At 39.4% G+C, this 21,453-nt stretch overlaps 1 protein-coding gene across 1 annotated transcript in view; it reads right to left on the minus strand.

Moving 5' to 3' along the window:
* The window catches only part of CPVL (carboxypeptidase vitellogenic like), a 136,355-nt gene that overhangs the window by 49,999 nt on the left and 64,903 nt on the right, over window positions 1–21,453 (minus strand). The window contains exons 9-11 of the mRNA XM_046668830.1: window positions 21,124–21,255; window positions 15,375–15,473; window positions 13,393–13,566 (exon numbers count right to left, since the gene is read on the minus strand). Of these exons, the coding sequence (XP_046524786.1) occupies window positions 13,393–13,566; window positions 15,375–15,473; window positions 21,124–21,255 (405 nt within the window). The remainder of the gene's footprint in view (window positions 1–13,392; window positions 13,567–15,374; window positions 15,474–21,123; window positions 21,256–21,453) is intronic.

A 21,453-nucleotide genomic window follows, 5' to 3' on the forward strand; every position in this document is an offset into this window, starting at 1 on the left:
AAAAATGAGTTAGATTTACTAGAAATATTTACCTTTCAAACTTCTAAGTCACATCCATTAAGTAGGAACAGCCCACTTCTAAATGAAGATCTTTTGATAGCCTAGGATAAGTAAAGAAAACTCTAACGACCCGGGTGTTAAGATTTCCGTCTGCTGGTGAAGCTCAGAAACATTAAGATCTTGAATTCTGAAGATGCAATTAGTTGAAATTTAATGAGCTGCAGAATGATACGTGACAGGGAAATGTAACTTTATATTTACAATTTCCTGACTAGATGAACTTTTAAACACAGCGAACTAATCCCTTCTCCGGGGCAATTTAACCTTTAAAAGCACGACCATGTGGAGGTAAGAAGTGGCATTTGGAGATGGTAGCTCCTAAAAGGGCAGTGACCTTCCAGACAACTTAGCAATATGGCAACCTCAACTCCAAGGGCAGTGTTTGGCTTTAGATCTAAACGGCCTCTATGTATAGAGCTGTGGCTCCTGTCTATTGAAATAATGTTTCACAGGGAATACACAACACACTCACACACACACACACTCACGTTTCCTCTCTCATGTACACTTAATCTTTGAAATTACAGCCCATATATTTTTAGGAAGGCAAGAACTATAACCAGACAGAAAAAGAGAGATTGAAAACATATTCAGAATCTTTAGCAAGAATCTTCACAAGAACAATGTAACTTCTTTATCAGAAAAAACTGGGGGACTGGGGACCTGTACAAAGAGTGGGGGACTCCAAGCCAATAGCTCTTGTGGAGTATGAGCTGCATTTCCTAGATTCTAGATATACTCTATCCATCCCCTGCCACATCTTATTATTTTTAAAATCAGGATATGTCTTACAATCAATGTATGAGATTGATTTACTTTTTTGTTTAAATGCTGCCTAAAAGAGGAAGGAACATAATATAATACAATCAATGGTAATTAGAGTGGTGAATGATTTGCACCTACTAAAATTGAATATAGGTTTGTTGTAAAAACAGCTTATGGTATAAATGAATAGACCATCTGTCTTTCTTTCTGTCCTTTTTTCTCTCCCTTCCTCCTTTCCAACTTCACTGCACACTACCATGCGCTTGTTGCTATACTAGGCAACTCAAGCAGAACCTGTGGTGGAGTGGGCCACGATTAGGTAGCATTTTAAACTTCCCAGGCACTTCCAATGCAAAGGGAGCAATGCGAAGCTCAGCTGAAGTGGAAGTGGAGTGTCAGAATGGTAGGAAAAGGGAAAATTAAAGGAAGTAAAATGTATTAAGAAACATGTACTCTTTGTCAAGCCTTTTATCACTTCCTTTGTTTCCATGACAATTCTTCTTTCATTATTAAAGTTTATTGAATGTCTACTACGTGCCAGGTTCTGTTATAGGACTAAATGACCTTGACCTAATAACCCTGAGTTAGGCAACAGTTTCTTAGATATGATACCAAAAGCATAAGTGACGAAAGAAACAGACAAATTGGACTTCATCAAAATTTAGAACTATGGGGTTTCAATGAATTCCATCAAGAAAATAAAATGAGAGCCCACAGAATGGGAGAAAATATTTGCAAATCATCTATCTGATAAAGGACTTATATTCAGAAAACATAAAGAACTCTTAAAAGTCAACAATAAAAAGACAACCCAATTAATAAATGGGTAAGGGACTTGGACAGACATTTCTCCAGAGAAGATACAAAAATGAACAATGAAAAGCACACGAAAAGATGCTCAACATCATTAGTCATTAGAAAAATGCCAATCAAAATCACAATGGGATAGCAGTTCACACTCATTAGATGCTAGAATGAAAATGCCAGACAATAACAAGTGTCAGCAAGGATTTGGAGAAATTGGAACTCTTATCCATTGTTGATGGAATTGTAAAATGGTGCAGCCACTTTGGAAAACACTTTGGCAGTCCTTCAAAATGTTAAATATAGAGTTACTTACTATATGATCCAGCAACTCCACTCTTTTGTATATATCCAAAAGAACTGAAAACATAGGCCCACACCAAAACTTGCACATGAATGCTCACAGCAGCATTATTTGTAATAGCCAAAAAGTAGAAAGAACTGATGAATGGATGACTAAAATGTGGTATATCTAGACAGTGGAATATTAGTTGGCAACAAAAAGGCACAAAGTACTAATACATGATACTTCCTGAAAACATTAGGCTGAGTGAAAGAAGCCAGTCACACAAGGTCTCATATTGTATGATTCCATTTATATACAATATCCAAAATAGACAAACTCATAGAAACACTAGATTAATGGCTGCCAGGAGCTGGAGGGAGGGAGAAAGTGGGAATTATTGCTAAAGAATAAGGAATTTTTTGGGGGCTGGCCCCGTGGCCGAGTGGTTAAGTTCGCGCGCTCCGCTGCAGGCGGCCCAGTGTTTCGTTGGTTCGAATCCTGGGCGCGGACATGGCACTGCTCATCAAACCACGCTGAGGCGGCGTCCCACATGCCACAACTAGAAGGACCCACAACAAAGAATACACAACTATGTACCGGGGGGCTTTGGGGAGAAAAAGGAAAAAATAAAATCTTTAAAAAAAAAAAAAAAAAGAATAAGGAATTTTTTGGATGGGACAAAAATCTTCTGAAATTAGTGGTGATGGTTGCAGAAATTTGTGAATATCCTAAAAACCACGGACTTGAACATTTTAAATGGGTGAATTTTGCAGCATGTGAATTATATCTTCAACAAAGCTGTTAAAGAAATAGTGCAAAGAATTCCTGTGTACCCTTTATGCAGCCTTCAAAATATTAACATCTTATATAACCATCATGCAGGCAATCATCAAAACCAGAAAATTAGCATTAATATACTATGTGCTATTCTACAGATTTTATTCAAAATTTTCTAATTGTCCCCTAATAACTTTTTTCTGGTCCTGGATCCAGTAAAAGGTCACACATTACAAATATTTATTTGTCAAGTCTCCTTAGTCGCTCAGTCTTTTAATTTTTATTTTGCCTGTCTTTTGTGGTCTTTTGACAAGTACTGGCAGTTATTTTCTGGAATGTCCCCCAATTTGAGTTTGTCTGATATTTCCTCATGATGAAATTCATGTTATACATTTTTGGCAAGAATATCACATTAGTGTTGTGTCCTCCTCAGTACATGAGGAGGCATATAATGTTGATTTATCCCACTACTGGTCATGTTAATTTAGATCATTTGGTTCACATTTGCCAGGTTTCTTCACTGTAAAGTTATTATTTTCCCTTTCATCATAAATATTTTGAAGGGGGACACTTTGAGACTATATAAATATCCTGGTTCTCATTATACTTTCATGCAATTTTAGCATCCATTGGTGATTCTTGACTGAAATAACTATTACTGTCCTACTGGTCAAATAATAATTCTCTATTCCATTAATCTTTATACTTTTATTAATTGGAATTTCTTCCCATTCATTTTTTAATTTATTTGTTTACATCATTATGAACTCTGATTTTAAAGGGAATGTAGATTACATTTTATGAAACAGAATAATGCTTATGCCGGCTTTGGGCAGATTTTTATCAGGTCAAGAGAGTCTCATACTGTGGTAGGGTGAATAACAGCTCTCCCAAAATATATCCAGTCCTACTCCCTGGAGCCTGTGCTTGTTACCTTATATAGCAAAAATAAATGAATAAGTTAATAAAGACTTTGCAGGGGGCCAGCCCGTTGACGCAGCGGTTAAGTGCACATGTTCCGCCTCTCGGCAGCCCAGGATTTGCCGGTTCAGATCCCGGGTGCAGACATGGCACAGCTTGGCAAAACTCATGCGGTGGTAGGCGTCCCATGTATAAAGTAGAGGAAGATAGGCACGGATGTTAGCTCAGGGCCACTCTTCTTCAGCAAAAAAAGAAGAGGATTGGCAGTAGTTAGCGCAGGGCTAATCTTCCTCAAAAAAAAAAAAGACTTTGCAGATGTGATAAAGTGAAGCATCTGGAGATGAGAGATTATCCTTGATTATCTGGGAGGTCCCTAAATGCAATCACATATGTCCTTATAAGAGGGAGGCAGAGGGATATTTGACTGCAGAAGAGCAGAAGGCAATGTGACCACAGAGGCAGACATTGGAATGATATGGCCACAGCCAAAGGATGCCAACAGCCACCAGAAGCTGGAAGTGACGAGGAATGGATTATCCCGTGGGGCCTCCAGAGGGAGTGTGGCCCTGCTGACACCTTGGTTGAGCCCAGTGAAAGCGACTTCGACTTTCTAACCTCTAGAACTGTGAGAAAATAAATTTCTGTAGTTTATGCCATCAAGTTGGTCACTTGTTACAGCAGCCATAGGAAACTAATACAGATACTATTTCTAGCTTGCTAAAAATTTGATCCTAAATGGGTGTAAATTTTATCAAACCCACTTTTTTGCATCTATTAAGATGAAAAATTTTGTTTTCTCTTTTAACATTTTAGCGTGGTGAATTATACGGTGGAACTTCTAATGCAAAAATGTCTTTGCATTCAAGGAATCAGCCCAACTTGATGTTTTTTACTCACTGATGGATTAGGTTGTTTTAATATTCTGTTTAGGATTTTTACATCTATGCTCACCAGCAAGACTGTTCTACATTTTCCTTTCTCTTCCTTATCTGTTTCTGGTAACAGTGTGACATGGTTCCCTAGAACCATCTGAAGAGTATTTTCTTTTTCTCATTCTCTGTAAAAGTTTGTATAAAATTGGATTAATCTATTTCTTGAAAGTTTGATGGAATTTACATATACAACCATTTGGTATGGTGTTTTATTTATGGCACAGTTTTAAACCATGGACTCAATTTATTCATTGGTTAGGGACTATTAGGGTTTTCTGTTTCTTCTTGAATCAGTTTTTGTAAATTATATTTTCTAAGAATTTTGTCCATTTTATTGGTTTAAAATTTGTTACATAAGTTTTTTTCTAGTGTTCCTATATTACTTTTTAAAATAACTCTGTATATGTAGTTTTCTTCCTGTTTCAATCATAGTTGTTTTGATCCATGAGTTATACAGAATTACATTTTTATTTGTACTTTTGGGATATCTTTATGTATATTGTATTATTGATTTCTAAATTAATTGTATGTAATCAGAGCTTATGGACAGTATGATGCAAATCCTTTAAAATATTTGAGACTTGCTATTTGTTGTTTTTAGAAATTTATATACATTCATTAAATCAAGCCGGTTAATTATATTGTTCAAATCCTTTTTGTCTTCTTGTGTTCCATTTTGGTTAATTTCTTCTAATCCATTAACTTTATCCTCAGCATTGTCTAACCTGCTATTTATCACATACACTGAGTTTTAAATTCAACAACTGTATTTTAAAAAAATTCTTAATAGTGCTAATTGGTTTTCCTTCAAATTGGCCCAGCCATATTTGCCTAGCTAGCTTCCTGTTTTATTGCTTATTTTGGAACTCCACTTTTATGTCTTTAAGTATTTCATAAATAGTTATTTTATATTCTATCACTCGTATTTCCTATATCTGAAGTGCCTGGATATCCACCTCTGGTGCAATTGTTTCTGCTTATTCTCAGTTATGGTAGCCTGTTTACTTGTGTGTGAGATGATTTTTGATTATGAGCTTACATTTTTGTTCAACTTAGCTATGAAAGATCTGAGAAACTGAAACACCTCTAGGTATTGTATATTTGCTTCTGCTGGTTGCCAGATCTCACCACCAACATGGAACCAGTTTAGCCTCTCCACATATCCCAGGCTTGGCTGGGCTCTCAGGCCGTAACCCCACCTTACTTGGCCTCATGGCCCAGTCACCAGTGGCAGAGCTGAGGATGCTGGTGCTCAGGGCCATCCTGCTTAATCGCTCCTGATTCACAGGATTCAGTTCTCTGCCTATCGTTGTTGCTGTTTTTGCTTTCTATTTTTACTTCGCGATCTCCTTGTCTTTTATTAAAAGCATTATAACTGTGTTTGCTGTAATTTATCCTAGATTTAGTTGTATTTCAACAAAGGGGTCCTTCTGAGTGTCTGCTCTACCACAGTCCTGAAAGTAGAAATTGAGTCTACCTTTTATCAACTATACTGGTTATCTACCTCTTTCCCCAGAAAGTCAGTCAAGTCTTGTTGTTTTTTAATTCATAAACTTTGTCTTTTTAAGAGCAGGTTAGGCACACAACAAAACTGAGCAAAAAGTAGACAGTTCCAATACACCCCCTGTCAGCACACATGCACAACCTCCCCCACTAGCAACATCCCCCATCATTGTGGTACATGTGCTACAACAGATGAACCTACATGGACACATCATTGTCACTCAAAGTCCAAAGTTTACATTAGGGTTCACGCTTGTTGTTACACATTCTATAAATTTCAACAAATGTATAACAACATGTATTCACCATTGTAGTATCATACAGAATAGCTTCACTGCTCTAAAAACCCTCTATGCTCTGCCTATTCACCCCTTCCTCCTCCCTAGCCCATGGCAATGAGTGAACTTTCTACTGTCTCCATAGTTTTGCCTTTTCCAGAATGCCATTTGGTTGGAAGCATACAGTATGCAGCTTTTTCAGACTGGCTTCTCTCATTTAAGTTTCCTCCGTGTCTTTTCATGGTTTGATAGCTCATCTCTTTTTAGTGCTGAATAATATTCCATTGTCTGTACTACAGTTTATTTATCCACTTGCCTACTGAAGGACATCTTGGTTGCTTCCAAGTTTTGGCAATTATGAATAAAGCTGCTACAAACATCCATGTGAAGGTTTTTGTGTGAACATGAGCTTTCAATTCATTTGGGTAAATGCCAAGGAGCGTAATTATTGGATCACATGGTAAGAGTTGTTTGAATTTTGTAAAAAACTGCCAAACTGTCTTCCAAAGTGGATGTACCATTTTGCATTCCCACCAGCAATGAATGAAAGTTCCCGTTGCTCCACATCCTCGACGGCATTTGGTATTGTCAGTGTTTTCAATTTTCGCCATTCTAATGGGTGTGTAGTGGCATCTCATTGTTGTTTTAATTTGCAATTCCCTAACGACAAAGATGTTGAACATCTTTGCATATGCTTACTTGCCATCTGTATATCTTCTTGGGTCAGGTTAAGGTCTCAAGGCTTGAGTCTGTCTGTTAAGGTTTTTGGCCACTTTTTCATTGTGTTGTTCATTTTCTTATTGTTGAGTTTTAGGAATTTTTGTATATTTTGGATAACAGTCCTTTATCAGATGTGTTTTGGCAAATATTTTCTCCCAGTCTGTGGCTTATCTTCTCCTTGCTTTGATACAGGCTTTTGCAGGGCAGAAGTTTTTAATTTTAATGAAGTCTAGCCTATCAATCATGACTTTCATGGATTATACCTTTGGTGTTGTACATAAAGAGTCATTGCCATACCCAAGGTCATCTAGGTTTTCTCCTAAAGTTATCTTCTAAGAGTTTTCTAGTCTTGTGTTTTATATAAGTCTATGATCCATTTGAGTTAATTTTTTGTGAAGGGTGTAAGGTCTGTGTCTAGATTAGATCTTTCTGCACGTGGATGTCCAGCTCTTCCAGTGCCACTTGTTGAGGAGATTCTCTCTGTTCCATTGTATTGCCTTTGCTCCTTTGTCAAAGATCAGTTAATTATAATTATGTGGGTCTATTTCTGAGCTCCCTGTTCTGTTTCACTGATCTACTCGTCCATTCTCTAGCCCATACTATAATACTGCCTTGATTACTGTAGTTTTATCGTAAGTCTTCAAGTCAAGTAGTGTCATTTCTCCAACTTTATCCTTCTCCTTCAATATTGAGTCGGCTATTCTGAGTCTTTTGCCTCTCCGTATAAACTTTAGAATGAGTTTGTCAATATCCATAAAATAACTTGCTGGGATTTTGATTGGGATTGCACTGAATGTATAGACTAAGTTGAAAAGAAGTGACATCTTGATAATATTGAGTCTTCCTATCCATGAACAAGGGATATCACTCCATTTATTTAGTTCTTTGAGTTCATTCATCAGAATTTTATAGTTTTCTGCATATAGATTTGTACATATTTTGTTAGATTTATGTCTAAGTATTTCCACTTTGGGGGTGCTAATGTAAATCGTTTTGGGTTTTTAATTTCAAATTCCACTTGTTCATTGCCAGTATACAGAAAAGTGATCGGCTCTTGTATTTTAACCCTGTATCCTGCAACTTTGCATAACCACTTATTAGTTCCAAGAGGTTTTTTTTGTTGATTCTTTCAGATTTTCTTCATAGATGATCATGTCATCTTTACTTATTCATTCTCCAATATTCTTATTTTCTTTATGTAGATCTGAGTTTCTGACCTATATCATTTTCCTTCTCTCTGAAGGACTTCTTTTAACATTTCTTGCAAGGCAGGTCAACTGGCAATAAATTCTGTCAATTTTTGTTTGTCTGAAAAGTCTTTATTTCTCCTCCACTTTTGAGAGAGATTTTCATAGGGCACAGAACTCTAGGTTGGTGATTTTCTTCTCTCACTCCACTCTCTTCTGGCTTGCATGGTTTCTGAGGAGAATTTGGATATAATTCTCATCTTTACCCCTCCATAGGTAAGGTGTTTTTTTCCTCTGGCTTCTTTCAAGATTTTTCTTTATCTCTGATTTTCTAAAGTTTCCATATGGCATGCCTTGGTGTAGTTTTTCTGGCACTTATCTTGCTCAGTATTCTCTGAGCTTCCTGGATCTGTGGTTTGGTGTCTGATATTAACTTGGGAAAATTCTCAGCCATTATAGCTTTGAATTTTCTTTCTGCTCTTTTCTCTCCGTCTTTTCTTTCTGATATTGCAATTATGTATATGTTACATCTTCTGTCCCACAGTTTTTGGATGTTCTATTCTGTTTTTGTTCAGTCTTTGTTCTCTTTGATTCTCAGTTTTGAAAGTTTCTATTGTCATATCCTCAAGCTCAGTGTTCTTTCCTCAGCCGTGTCCCGTCTGCGAATGAGCCCATCAAAGGCATTCTTCATTTCTGATGCTGTGTTTTTGATTTCTAGCATTTCTTTTTCTTTCTTAGAATTCCCATCTCTCTGCTTGCATTATAAATCTGTTATTGCATGTTGTTTACTTTTTCCATTAAAGCCCTTTGCATATTAAACATAGTTTTAAAAAATTTCTGGTCTGATAATTCCAACATTCCTGTCATATCTGACTCTGGTTCTAATGCTTGTTCAGTCTTCCCCCTGCAACCTCATTTTCTTTTCTTTTATAGAAGATTAGCCCTGAGGTAACACCTGCCGCTAATCCTCCTCTTTTAGCTGAGGAAAACTGGCCTTGAGCTGACATCCGTGCCCATCTTCCTCCACTTTATATGTGGGATGCCTGCCACAGCATGGCTTGACAAGCAGTGCATAGGTCCGCACCCGGGATCTGAACCACCGAACCCCGGGCCACCGAAGTGGAACATGTGAACTTAACTGCTGCGCCACTGGGCTGGCGCCTTGTTCAGTCTTTTTAAACTGTGTTCTGTGGTTTTTAGTAAGCCTGGCAATTTTGCATTGAAAGATGGACATGATGCATTCGATAAAGGGAACTGTGGTAAATAATCCCTTAGTCAGATGGTAGTAAGGGGTCAGGGGAGCAGAAGCATACTGTAGTCCCGCAATTAGGTCTCAGTCTTTTAGGAGCCTGTGCCCCTGGACTGTGAACTTCACTAGTGCCTTCCAGTTGTTCCCCCTCCTCCTTTTAGGTGGGACAGCGTGGCTAGAGGGAACTGGAATTGGGTGTTTTCCTTCCCCCACGTGGAAGGCTAGAGTTGAAGTTGAGTACTCCCCTTCCCATGGGTGGGTTAGGCTCAGATAAAACCCCAGCGGGATAGGCTCTGGTGAAATAGTTTCCTGAGGGCAGGTCTTGCTAAGAAAAACGGAATGCTCTGGTGTGTTTCAAAATGGCTACTTTTTACCTCTCTGTGCCCGAAGCAGAGGGGATTTTTCTCCAGTATTCATCGTGAGGATCTTGTAGAACTCCTAGAGATTAAACTGGGTTGCCTCGGTGTTTCTAACTCAGACTTGTCCACACTGCACCTCCAGTAATTCGTTAATTAGAGCTCAGGTTTTCCTCCCCTGGCACTGGTTCCTGCGGAGGTTTCTGCTCATGGGTTTCTGCTCAGATAAGTTGGGATTCTCTGTATCCACCTGTCTGTCTCTCCAATTTGTGGGGAAGTGGTTTACTCTGGGACCTCACTTCTCTCAAAGATCTAAGAAGAGCAGTTGAGTTTTCAGTTTGTTCAGCTTTTTACTTGCTGTTAGGATGGAGTGGTAGCTTCTCAGCTCCTTATATGCTGACTGGAAACTAGCAGTCGGTCAAGTATTTTTCATTTTTGTTTTCCAGGGTTTCTTGTATAACATTTGTATACAGAAGGTGCTTAAAGACTTCTCCTAAACTTTCATGGATGTCATTGGTAATAGCTTATATTTTCAAGCGCTTTCTAGATCCCGGTCACTGTTCTAAGTGTTTTACATACATACTCTATTTAAACCTCACAAGAACTCGCCTATAAGTACTGTTATTATTCCCATTTCACAGATGAGGAAGCTGAAGCACACAGCAGTTAAGTATCCTCCCCCAAAGGAACACAGCCAGGCAATGATGGAACCAGAATTCAAACTCAAAATGTCTAACCTGAGAATCCATGCTCATAACCACCATGCTCTATGATCCAAGCTGACTCCTAAAAATCTTGATAATATTGTGATCTGATTTACTCATGTAAAATTCCAATAGCCCAGGGGATTACTTCTTATTCTACTTATTTTGGAAACTGCTAATACAATGTTTCAATTTACCACCCAAATATCTGAAATTACTGAAAAGAGAGTGCCTTTGAGTACACATACCCTACAGGTCACTACAAGAAAAGGGTTATGTTTTCATGCAGTCCACATGGAAACTGATGCACCACAGGAGTTCTATTAGTTCCCAGAAACTGACAAAGGTCTTCCTCAGCCCATCAGAGATGCTCCACATTGGCTAAAATGAATCTAAGAAAAAGACTTCCATGTTCCTATGGATAGAAACGTGAACTATTTTCTATGACAAGTTAGCACTGAGTCTTACATAAATATAACTTTGAGAGCACTAATGTTTTAAGCCAACTAGATTATTCTGATTCCACTGCATATACATTGAGGTTCACCACCATTAACAGACAAGCCAAAGATAATCGTGGCCCTGTGGGCTATGCCAGCTGTAGCGATGAATCTGAAGTCTGTTTTCGTAGCAGCCACTTTTTGCTCTGCACTCAGACTGACTGTACACTTAGTTCTCTTTCTTTATGGAAACTTGGTTTATCTGCACCACTAATCTATTCTCTTTTTTCTGACAACTGATGCAGAGTTTAAAAGTTTAGAAAATATTCTTATTATTTATTGATTGGAATTCATATTGGTAGGTTTAGGACACACGGGAAACATCAAGTATCCCATCATGTTGAAATATCAAAATGCATGATCATCTTTCATCAACATATTCTTCTTTATCAATTAAGTGGATGCTCTATGGCGATTAGCCAATATCAGGAGAGTTTATATCATCAGGTGAGCTGTATGTCCCACCCTATCCTCACTTGGTTGAGAAAAGAATCATATTCTCATTAAATTTATACAGTGAGAAAATTTATCTCCCAAAAGCACACAAAAAATGTATGTGGGAACTTCCTCCTCTCCTCTCCACCAAAAAACCCACTTGGCATTCCTTAACATTATATCATAGCACATTGTTTATGTCTTGAAAACACATGTGCTAATAAGCTCTACTTGGTTTAACAAATTTGTGGATAATAAATATCTAATGGACTATGGACAAGTTTATTAGACATTTTTTGATACCCCACTAATTTACAGAACTCATTTTTCATTCATTCACTCTTTCATTCATTCGTTATTGACATGTGCCCCAGGCTGGTGCTAGAACTGACAGCCCATGATGGCAGTACGGTGTGCTAGTGTGAGCACAACAGTAGAGACAACATGATCTGAGAGCTCAGAGAAACCAGCAGTGCTTTATCAAGGTGCTCAGAGAAGGTTCTAAGCAGGCAGACGTTAAGAACTACATTTCTCCGACAGACAAAGACAAGGAGCACTGAAATTGTGACCTCAGCTAGTTAAGACTCTTTCTTTCCTGGAAAGTACTTCATCAGGTTCTGCAGGTTTATAATGGGTTTGTAGACTCTGCATGCCATTGACCTTAGATTCTTTTCAATAAAGGTTGTATGTCTAGGGATCAAACTCTATACTAGAGGCAGGACCAGAAAATGGGCCTTCTAGGTCTGGTATATTCTGAAACACAATCTAGTAAGGATGCATTTGGCCAGGGACTCCCTAGCCAGTACTGAAGGTTGTACTCTGAACCATGCCAAGGGACACTCTTTCTAACACAGATGTTGTAGAAATGTACATTCCTCATGGTAGAAAATGGCAGTAAAAACTCTGATTCAAATAAAAGTGGTATATTAGGACAATTTTTTGACAAATGGAAATAAAGCATCTTGAGGAGAGGTCGCCTCTTTAAAATTCATACAAAGGTGTGTTGGCCACAGGCTGCCCTGTTTTTGCCCAAACATGACTCTGGCCTCTGCCAGGATAGAGAGAGGAAGTGGATGACCTCAGGTGGCGGTCTCCTCTCTCATTAGCACACTTATCCTGCAGTTGTCCCACTGACCAAGCCTAGGACAGATGATAAGAGCCCTGGAGGATCAGAGAAAGAGGCGAGAAGAAGAGTAGTGGGAAAGGCACGCACAGGCTGACTTTTCCCTCTGTCACTTGCTCTTGGTGTCCTGCCCTCACGGTGAGAGTTCTAGGGTCCATGTCTCCTTTGCCTGAACTGTCACTCCAGGGCTTCCTTTCCACGATTTCACTTTCCCTTGATACCTCCAGCAGCAAAGCGGGCAGGGCATCTCCATCAGACAACATGGTGCTTGACTTTACACACCTCAAAACAGAGACACTTTCTCACCCATCCTTTCAACCTGTCAGCCTAGTAGTGTTTGGTTTAAAGCAGATACTGAAAAAACTGGGTGAGTAACATGAATGAATACAATTAATAGGCAAAATCCATTTTTGGAATAACCAGTTGATTTCATTTATCCCTGACTTCACTGGGATTAATATTATAAAGCAAATAATAAGGGAAAATTGGCTTACACAAGGCCAGTCATCGTCTCGGCTCTGCTATACTTCTTTTCTCAAGAAATGATGAGAGATGGCATGTGCCAAAGAGAATTTTATTTTAAGGAACTATCAGGGGGAAAAATGACTTAATTAGAAGGAAAAAAAGAAAACTTTTAATTCAAAGAAATCAATGAAGGGGTTGTTACTTAGATTTGTAAAATACTACAAGTAAAAATGGCAGGAGTCAAATTACAAATAAAAGAAAGTCCCATCTGCTCTGGGTAATCTGAAAAGTTCCTGAAATAGACAGTAATTGAAGTAACTCTCTCACCTTGTAATTATTCATGATTTCAGTTAACCACGGCTTAACTGACTTTACAGTGTCTTCTCGCAAGTACTTTTCAACTGTGGATCCATCATGAAAAGTCCGGTTTCCCACATGGATGGCTTGTCTCACTTCTGGGAGGGACAAAAACTTCCCGTAGTAACTCTGGTCCTCAGGTTCCTGGCAGAAGAGAGCGACAGAAAGATATCAGAGGCAATGGCTGGGTGGCGGGATAGCACACTGTGGAAAACGTCAAAATTCTCCTAACATACCACACTGAACAAGATGTGATGTGACTATTGTCTCCACTCTGAAAATTTTAACTTGAGGGTTTTGAGGAAATTTAAACTTTACCAACAACAAATCTGGATGATCTGACCCTCTTGGAGCCAATATCCCATTTGTAAATGCTGAATTTTCCTATTTGAAAATTAGTATTTTGCAATCTGTGACTCCAATTAACAAGCTCATTTGAGACAAAAATAGGGAAAATGGAAGAGGTGAGATTATCAAAATCAATTTGCTCCTTGTCAGAGGCTCTATGGAAAGAAGCCCACATGGACCACAAAAGGGCCGGGGCAGGTGGCGTGGTGGTTTAAAAGCTGAGGATTCTTTTCCATGTTCTGTTGTTTATTAAAACTACACTCATGAAATAATCAGGTGACCATAATCTAAGGGGGAAAACAAATTAAGTGTTAAAACAGATGATACTTTATGAAGGACAGAAGACCAAAAAAAAGGTGTCCTTTGGGGCTGGCCTGGCGGCATAGTGGTTGAGTTGCACACTCCACTTTGGCGGCCCAGGGTTCACTATTTCAGATCCTGGGTGTGGACCTATGTGCTGCTCATCAAGCTATGCTGTGGTGGTGTCCCACATACAAAGTAGAGGAATACTGCCACATATGTTAGCTCAATGACAATATTCCTCAAGCAAAATAAGGAAGATTGGCAAAGATGTTAGTTCAGGGCCAATCTTCCTCACCAAAAACGAAACAAAAACAAAAACAAGGTGTCCTTGAGCCTTATTTTAAAAAATTGCATAAAAGTGTTTGCAATATTCATTATACTAAAAGAAAAAAAGGAGTAAATTCAGTTTTAAAAAAGTTACAAAAGAGTAAAAAAAACTGCCAGAGTTTGCAGTCAACAATTTTGTGCATCATCAACAATTTTTGCTAACTGCGAATACATTACTTTGTAAAGAAAAAAATGTAATCACACATTTTGTTTCTCTCTTGCCTACCATATGTTTTATCTTGGTAGTACCTAAATCCAAAACCACAGGGCTGGCAAATTCCACTGAAATTAGCTTTATATTTTATTTACAAATTAGTTCATAAATAAGGCAATTTTAAAAACAGAATGCATTCTCATATACACTAGACAAAGATTATACAAATCCAAATGCCTCCTTGGGTTCCTTTTGTCTTATTTGATTAATTTACACAAAAGACGTCACCCTTGGCCTACTTTCATGGAAGGAACTACTTGAATACTTTGAGAAATATTCCAGAGGGCTTGAAGTGAGGGCCATATTAAATGTACAAGACATCTTAAGTTAAAAGTAAAACAAAGCAAATATTTTCATAAAGGCTTTGGTGCTTTTGATTACTCAAGCTGTCTTAAGAACAGAACAAATAATGTGGGCATTTTCAAGAAACTCACTGCAGGCTAGGAGCTCTGGGACCTGACACCCAGAACTGCAAGCCTGGCCCCACTTCTGTATACAAGCTCTATTTGGGGGAAACTGTGTTAATCAGAGATTGTTTCGAGTTATCCAGAATATCACACATTCTCGACAGTCAGATTATCATGTATATAACATTGGCGGGGAAAAAATCCTACAGATCAGTAGACCAAAGAATGCAACACAGTTTGGACATATTTGTCTAGTATAGAGTCAGCTATAATATTTCCCAAATTGGAGGAAGTTTGGTTCTGCCAAAAGTTTTAAGCAAATGCTATTATGGTTTTTGAAATGTTCTTAGTACCGTGCACTGTAAAAAGTTATAGTAATTAGAACATCCTGTAACATTCCTGAAGTAAGAAGGCTCAGTTGTTACGTCACCATCTAGTAGTTTATCCAGTACCTAGGTGGGGAGAGAAGGGAGAAAGAAGGAAAGAAAACATCAGGGTGGGTAAAAATACACAGGCATCTGTCATTTCATCTATTCAATAACTTTTTCACTCCTGCATTGTTTCATTCAACAACCATTTATTGCACATCTCCTCTGGGCTAGACATTGTCCTAGGCATTGGGGAAACAGCAGTGAACAAGACGGACCAGAAGTCCTCCCTTGGGGAGCTTATCTTCTCAAGAGGGACAGTAAACAAGCATTAACAGGTAACATGGGCAGTATGTTAGAGGTGATAAGTGCTAAGGGAAAAACTAAAGAGGAGAAGGGGAGTAGGATGTGTCATGGGTGCGTGTGGGCATGTGTGTGTGCGTGAGTGTATGGGACACTGCACAGAGGAGGAGACAGAGGTCTCACTTAGAAGGTAGCATTTGAGTAAAGACCTGTGAGAAGGGAGGAAGCGAGCCATGTGGACCTCTAGGGAGAAAACATTCCAGGCAGAGGGAACAGCGAGCTCAGAGGCCCTGACTACAGGAGTGAGCCTCGGAGGGAAAGGCTGCCATAACATGGATCCTTGATCACTCACCCACAGTATGAGGAGAGAGGACAGAGGATACGACATACATGCAGGTGCTGGGAGCTGGTGGAAGTTATCCTCGGACTTCTAACTTTCATCAGCTGAGGGTAAGAGCCGTCAGCACAGCTGTGTGCTTTTCTCTAGTCGTTGTCAGCGGTATGGAGGCAGGCACGGAGTGGTAGAGAAGGGCATTTAGCCAGGACTGTAGTTTGGCCAAAGGAGATGGAGGAAGTACGAAGGGGACAAAGGTTGGGAATGTATGCAAACGACTGGCCTTGGATTTAAGGTGGGTAATTAGAGAAATTAAGACTTGAGGGGGTTAGGGATCATAAAGACATTGTAGGACCAATGGACTGAAAGTTAATGGGGTTGCAGGATTGTTGTTTGAGTTGGTATATTTGCAGAAGTGAACTGGGAGGTGGCAGTTGGAGGAAGATGTTTGAATCTGAGATTGTGAAGCGATTGTTGGCTTTTTGTTGTTGTTGCTATAATGAGAATGAGCCACTAAGGTAAAAAGGAGAACAAAATCACTGAAAGGGAGGAGACTAAGGCACTGAGGGACCAAATATTAAAAGGATCTTCACCGTGGATACTGCAATCACCAGGAATAATGACAAGAGCAATGCCAGATTCTGCACAGCAGAGGAAACAATCAACAAAATGAAAAGACAACCTAACAATTGGGAGAAGATACTTGCAAACCATATATTGGATAAGGGGTTAATATCCAAAATATACAAAGAACTCATACGTCTCAACAACAAAAAAACGAACAACCCAGTTAAAAAATGGGTAAAAGATCTGAACAGAGATTTCGCCAAAGAAGATATACAGATGGCCAACAGGTACATGAAAACATGTTCAACATCATTAACTATCAGGGAAATGCAAATCAAAACTACAGTGAGGTATCAATTCACTCTGGTCAGAATGGCTATAATTAACAAGACAGGAAACAAGAGGTGTTGGAGAGGCTGTGGAGAGAAGGGAACTCTCATACACTGCTGGTGGCAGTGCAAACTGGTGCAGCCACTACGGAAAACAGTATGGAGTTTCCTCAGAAAATTAAGAATAGATCTACAATATGATCCAGCTATTCCACTGCTGGATATTTATCCAAAGAACTTGAAAACACAAATGCATAATGATACATGCACCCCTATGTTCACTGCAGCCTTATTCACAATAGCCAAGACTTGGAAGTACCCTAGGTGCCCATGAAGGGACGAATGGATAAAGATGTGGTGTACATACACAATGGAATACTACTCAGCCATAAGAAAGGATGAAATCCAGCCATTTGTGACAACATGGATGAAACTTAAGGGAATTATGCTGAGTGAAATAAGTCAGAAGGAGAAAGTAAAATACCATACGATCTCACTCATAAGTAGAAGATAAAAACGACAACAAACAAACACATAGGAACAGAGGGAAAGGGGGGACGGAGGAGGGAGAGAGGAGGAATTAGGCAGACGTGTGGTGATGGATTGTGATTAGTCTTTGGGTGGCGAACATGATGTAATCTACACAGAATTCGAAATACATTATGATGTACATCTGAAAGTTATATAATGTTATAATCCAATGTTACTGCTATAAAAACAAAAATTAAAAAAAAAAGAGTGATGCCGGAGAGAGTGACAGTGAGACAGGAGCTAAAATATTCAGAGAATGAGGAGTAAGCAAGGGGTTGGTAGACAACTACAACAAGCAGGGGTGGGTGGTACCATGTGAGGACATGAGATTCAAAGCTCAATGCTTTAGGAGGCAGGGAACATGATCTGGAACAGCAATGAGGAGCAAGGAGGACACTCACTCTACCTATAAACCAAGTGCTACAAAGTAGGTAAGAGGGAAAACACCCCAAATTGAGAGGGCTGCAAGGGAAGCAGCAACATCAGAGGAGAAGCAGATTTTGGGTAGAGCAAGAAGATAAAAGGAATAGCCATGGAAGAGATTGAGAACATTGGGGAGTTCGGATGAGGACACTGAGTTGTAAGGGGCTCTTGTGAAATGAACTCAGCACATTTTCAAAACTATCAAGTATGAATTTAGGTTCCTTACAAGGTAAGATATTAGTATCCTAATTTTACATATGAGGAAACTGAGGCACATAGAGGTTAAGCCACTTGTCAAGGACACCTCACTAACAATGTCAGAGGTGAGATTCAAACTCAGGCGATGACTCTGCAGCCTACATGCTCAGGTTGGGGCACGTCCTGGCGCCCCAACAGTCAGACTGCAGTGTCTCCCGGTCTTCAATTCTTTCTGGCCACGCTTTTCGGTTTAATATAAGGTTTCATTATCTTATTAAATTAGTTTTCTGTTTCAAACATGAAGCAACTTAACTTATCCAAGTTACTCTTGCCATGGGGTTAGGGACCAAGTATTAAAAGGATCATCACGGTGGAACATGAGGGTAGGGTGGGTAAGAATTATGCCTTAGCAATGCTGTGGTTGCTCAGGGCCACTGCAGCTGGCTTGCAGATTGTGCGCTACAGGGGCGTGCCTGGTTGAGAGGGGAGAAGGGGCAGAGAACCAGCCCCAGTTCTGCTTGCCAACCTGGATAAGTTTGGAGAAATGGCCACTTTTTATCTTCACAAATGGCGGCATCTGCTTCCCAATCCTGAACCCACAGGACTATGTCAGCCCAGAAGAGATGTCTTTTTCTAATTTGTCCATCCAGAGGGGACACTGTAGGCTAGCAATGGTCCCGGATGTATACAGCAATTCTGGAATTCACCTTTAGAAATTATCTTCAACACCAATGGAAAGAGAATGGATTTGATTTCAGGAAGAGTCAAAAATGATTTGCTGTCAAACAAATAAGGTGGGCAGTCAAGACCTGTGAAATCTAGTTTCTGGTCAAAACTTATTTCACAAAGAGAACTCTATGATCCAGAACATTGTCAAGGATAGGAGACAACACAGGACCAGAGACTGGCCATTGTGCATCTTGCAGAATCTCTACAATGTCCAAGGATTTTTATAGAATGCCTGAAAATTACCACTGAGTGCAAATCAGGGGGAACATTTCCAGCCCTAGGCCTGCCACCATCTATTATGTGGCTTTTGGCAAAATTGATGACAACCCTCCAGGCTCAGCATCCTCATCAGTGAAATGTGCATGTGTGCACGTGTGTAAGGAGAGAAGATGATCGATAAAGTTCCCACGAGCTCTGAGTTACTCCTCTTTGATTAACTAAGTCATTTTAGGGGATCAGAACATCAAACAGGCTTTATTATTTAAGCTTGAGATTTTGACATTTGGATTCTCTTGGGTTTCAAGATTTCATGGAGTCTTCTACTGCATCCGTTCAAACACATTTTACCACTACTTACTTACTTTCTTAGGTATCATTTTATCTATTTCCCTTGAAAAAGTAAAGGTCTTTATGTTTTCATTCGTTACTCAAGATATTGGACCAATGGTCACAGAGACACTCCATACCATCAAGGGTTTTTTGGTGTTTTTTTTTGGTGTTTGTTTCTTCTTTCGTTTTGTGATGGTTTGGGAGAGACACCATTTAACCTTGTATCTCTGAATACAGAAAATAGCTGAATTTTTCAAGTTTCACTAATCCTATGGGTGCTTATGTGGCTGCATCATGCTCCACAGACATCCTTCTGTTTTTTTTTTTTTCCTTTTGGGCCTACCAAATCTTCTTGCTCTTGACACTGCTTAATTCTGTATGCTTCTTCAAAAAGACATCAAATGTCTCATTTGCAGATTGCTCTCATGCAATGTAAAATTTGGTATTAATTCTAAATTCTAAACGTTTAGTTTTCACCTTTTCTGCCTACCACAGGAGAGCCCAAAAACCAGTCTTGAAAATACTGTCATTGCAAGTTGAAGAATGGTCTTACATGTCCCTGATAAGATCCCTCTTCCTTTGCATTTATAATCGCACAAGAAATTCTGAATCCACACTTTGCAGCCATGTCAGATGTCCTGACACAGGGAAGGGGAGACTGTTAGCATCTTGCAGAATGGCTGGGGACTTCCTGAGCTCGCTCCAGTTGCACAGCTTGCTGCTCTCAGAATTCATCACAAGGGCAGTCTCTGTCTTGAGGGGCTTCAGGTAGTGCCCTGGCACGCTACTTGTAAAAGGGAGCATAACTTTATGTCACCCTCCTTCTCCCTAGTTTGTATGTCTCCTGCTTTGATCTGAACATGCTGACCTGCAGTGCCTAGAAGATTTTTAATGTTAGTCCTCAGCCTTAATAACAATAACGCCATTAGGTAATTGTTATAGGATGTGCTTCCAATAACAAAAAGATTAAAGGCCTCAAAATTCAATCCTTGCCTCATTTAGTAATGTGTCAAACATGGTGGCTCTATGGTAATGGTGGCAAAAACCCCCTAAGGAAGATTGTTTACACGTGATCTTTGTCTGCACTGGCAAAACAAACAGCAAAACCAGAAAACCACCCAGCCTCCTGTATCCTAATATTTAGTATAGTCTTACATTTTAAATTTTAAATAACCAAAAAAAAAAAACCAAAGATGAAGAATACAACCGTATTACTCAATTCTCAAATTCAGTTTTAGGGGAGCAATGTGATGATATTTACAAAGACCAATGGCTCTTTGTAGAAGTTTTAAATTACTACATTTAATAGTCTTTGTTCCTGACATAGAGGAGCATGTGACATTTGTTATACACTGTGGTCACTTCTCCAGCTGAAACCCTGTGTGTGGATATTACCCTTTGGAAGGGTTTAGAGCATATGTTGAAGCATATGCATCCACTTTCTAGGGTGCCTTTCTTCTGATTTCCTTACGATAGGGTGTGCCTTTAGGGCCTACACAGCATTGAAAGAAATCAAAATAGTTAACGAAAGACTACAGTTAGATAAACACCCTGAGGTGATCTCAGGTTTAAAATATAGCCAAAGTAAATTCAAAAAAACCCGGACAGGTCTTTTCTTCATTATGAGCCACTCGTCTCGCCTCCTGGTCTTGGACAGCATAACAGATACACCTTCTCGAACAACAACAAAGAGCCTGAGCACCATCGAGCTCCTAGGACCCTCCTCAGATGGTTCTCATTGCTCCAGGGCAGCGCAGGCCCCAGAACTCACTTCAAAGGCTTGAGACCACTTCTCCTGCTTGATGAATTTCACGCACTCATCGCTCTGCTTCTGGAAGTACTTTCTCTGCTTCTCATCCAACAAGCCAATTTGGTACAGGAATGCTGCATAGCCCCCTATGATCTGAGGAGAAAAGAAACAAACACAAATGCCACAGGGAGAGAAAGAGAGAAGTTAGCGGAGCCCATTTACTTGGTGAAATAACCCTTTGTAATTTGTCAATCTCGCACTAGAATTAGCCAAGCAAGACACATGCACACACACTCACACTCACCACATACCACACAAACACATACAAATATACACACAACACACACACAC

Source organism: Equus quagga, chromosome 8 (genome assembly GCF_021613505.1).
Source record: "Equus quagga isolate Etosha38 chromosome 8, UCLA_HA_Equagga_1.0, whole genome shotgun sequence".
Lineage (NCBI taxonomy): Eukaryota > Metazoa > Chordata > Mammalia > Perissodactyla > Equidae > Equus > Equus quagga.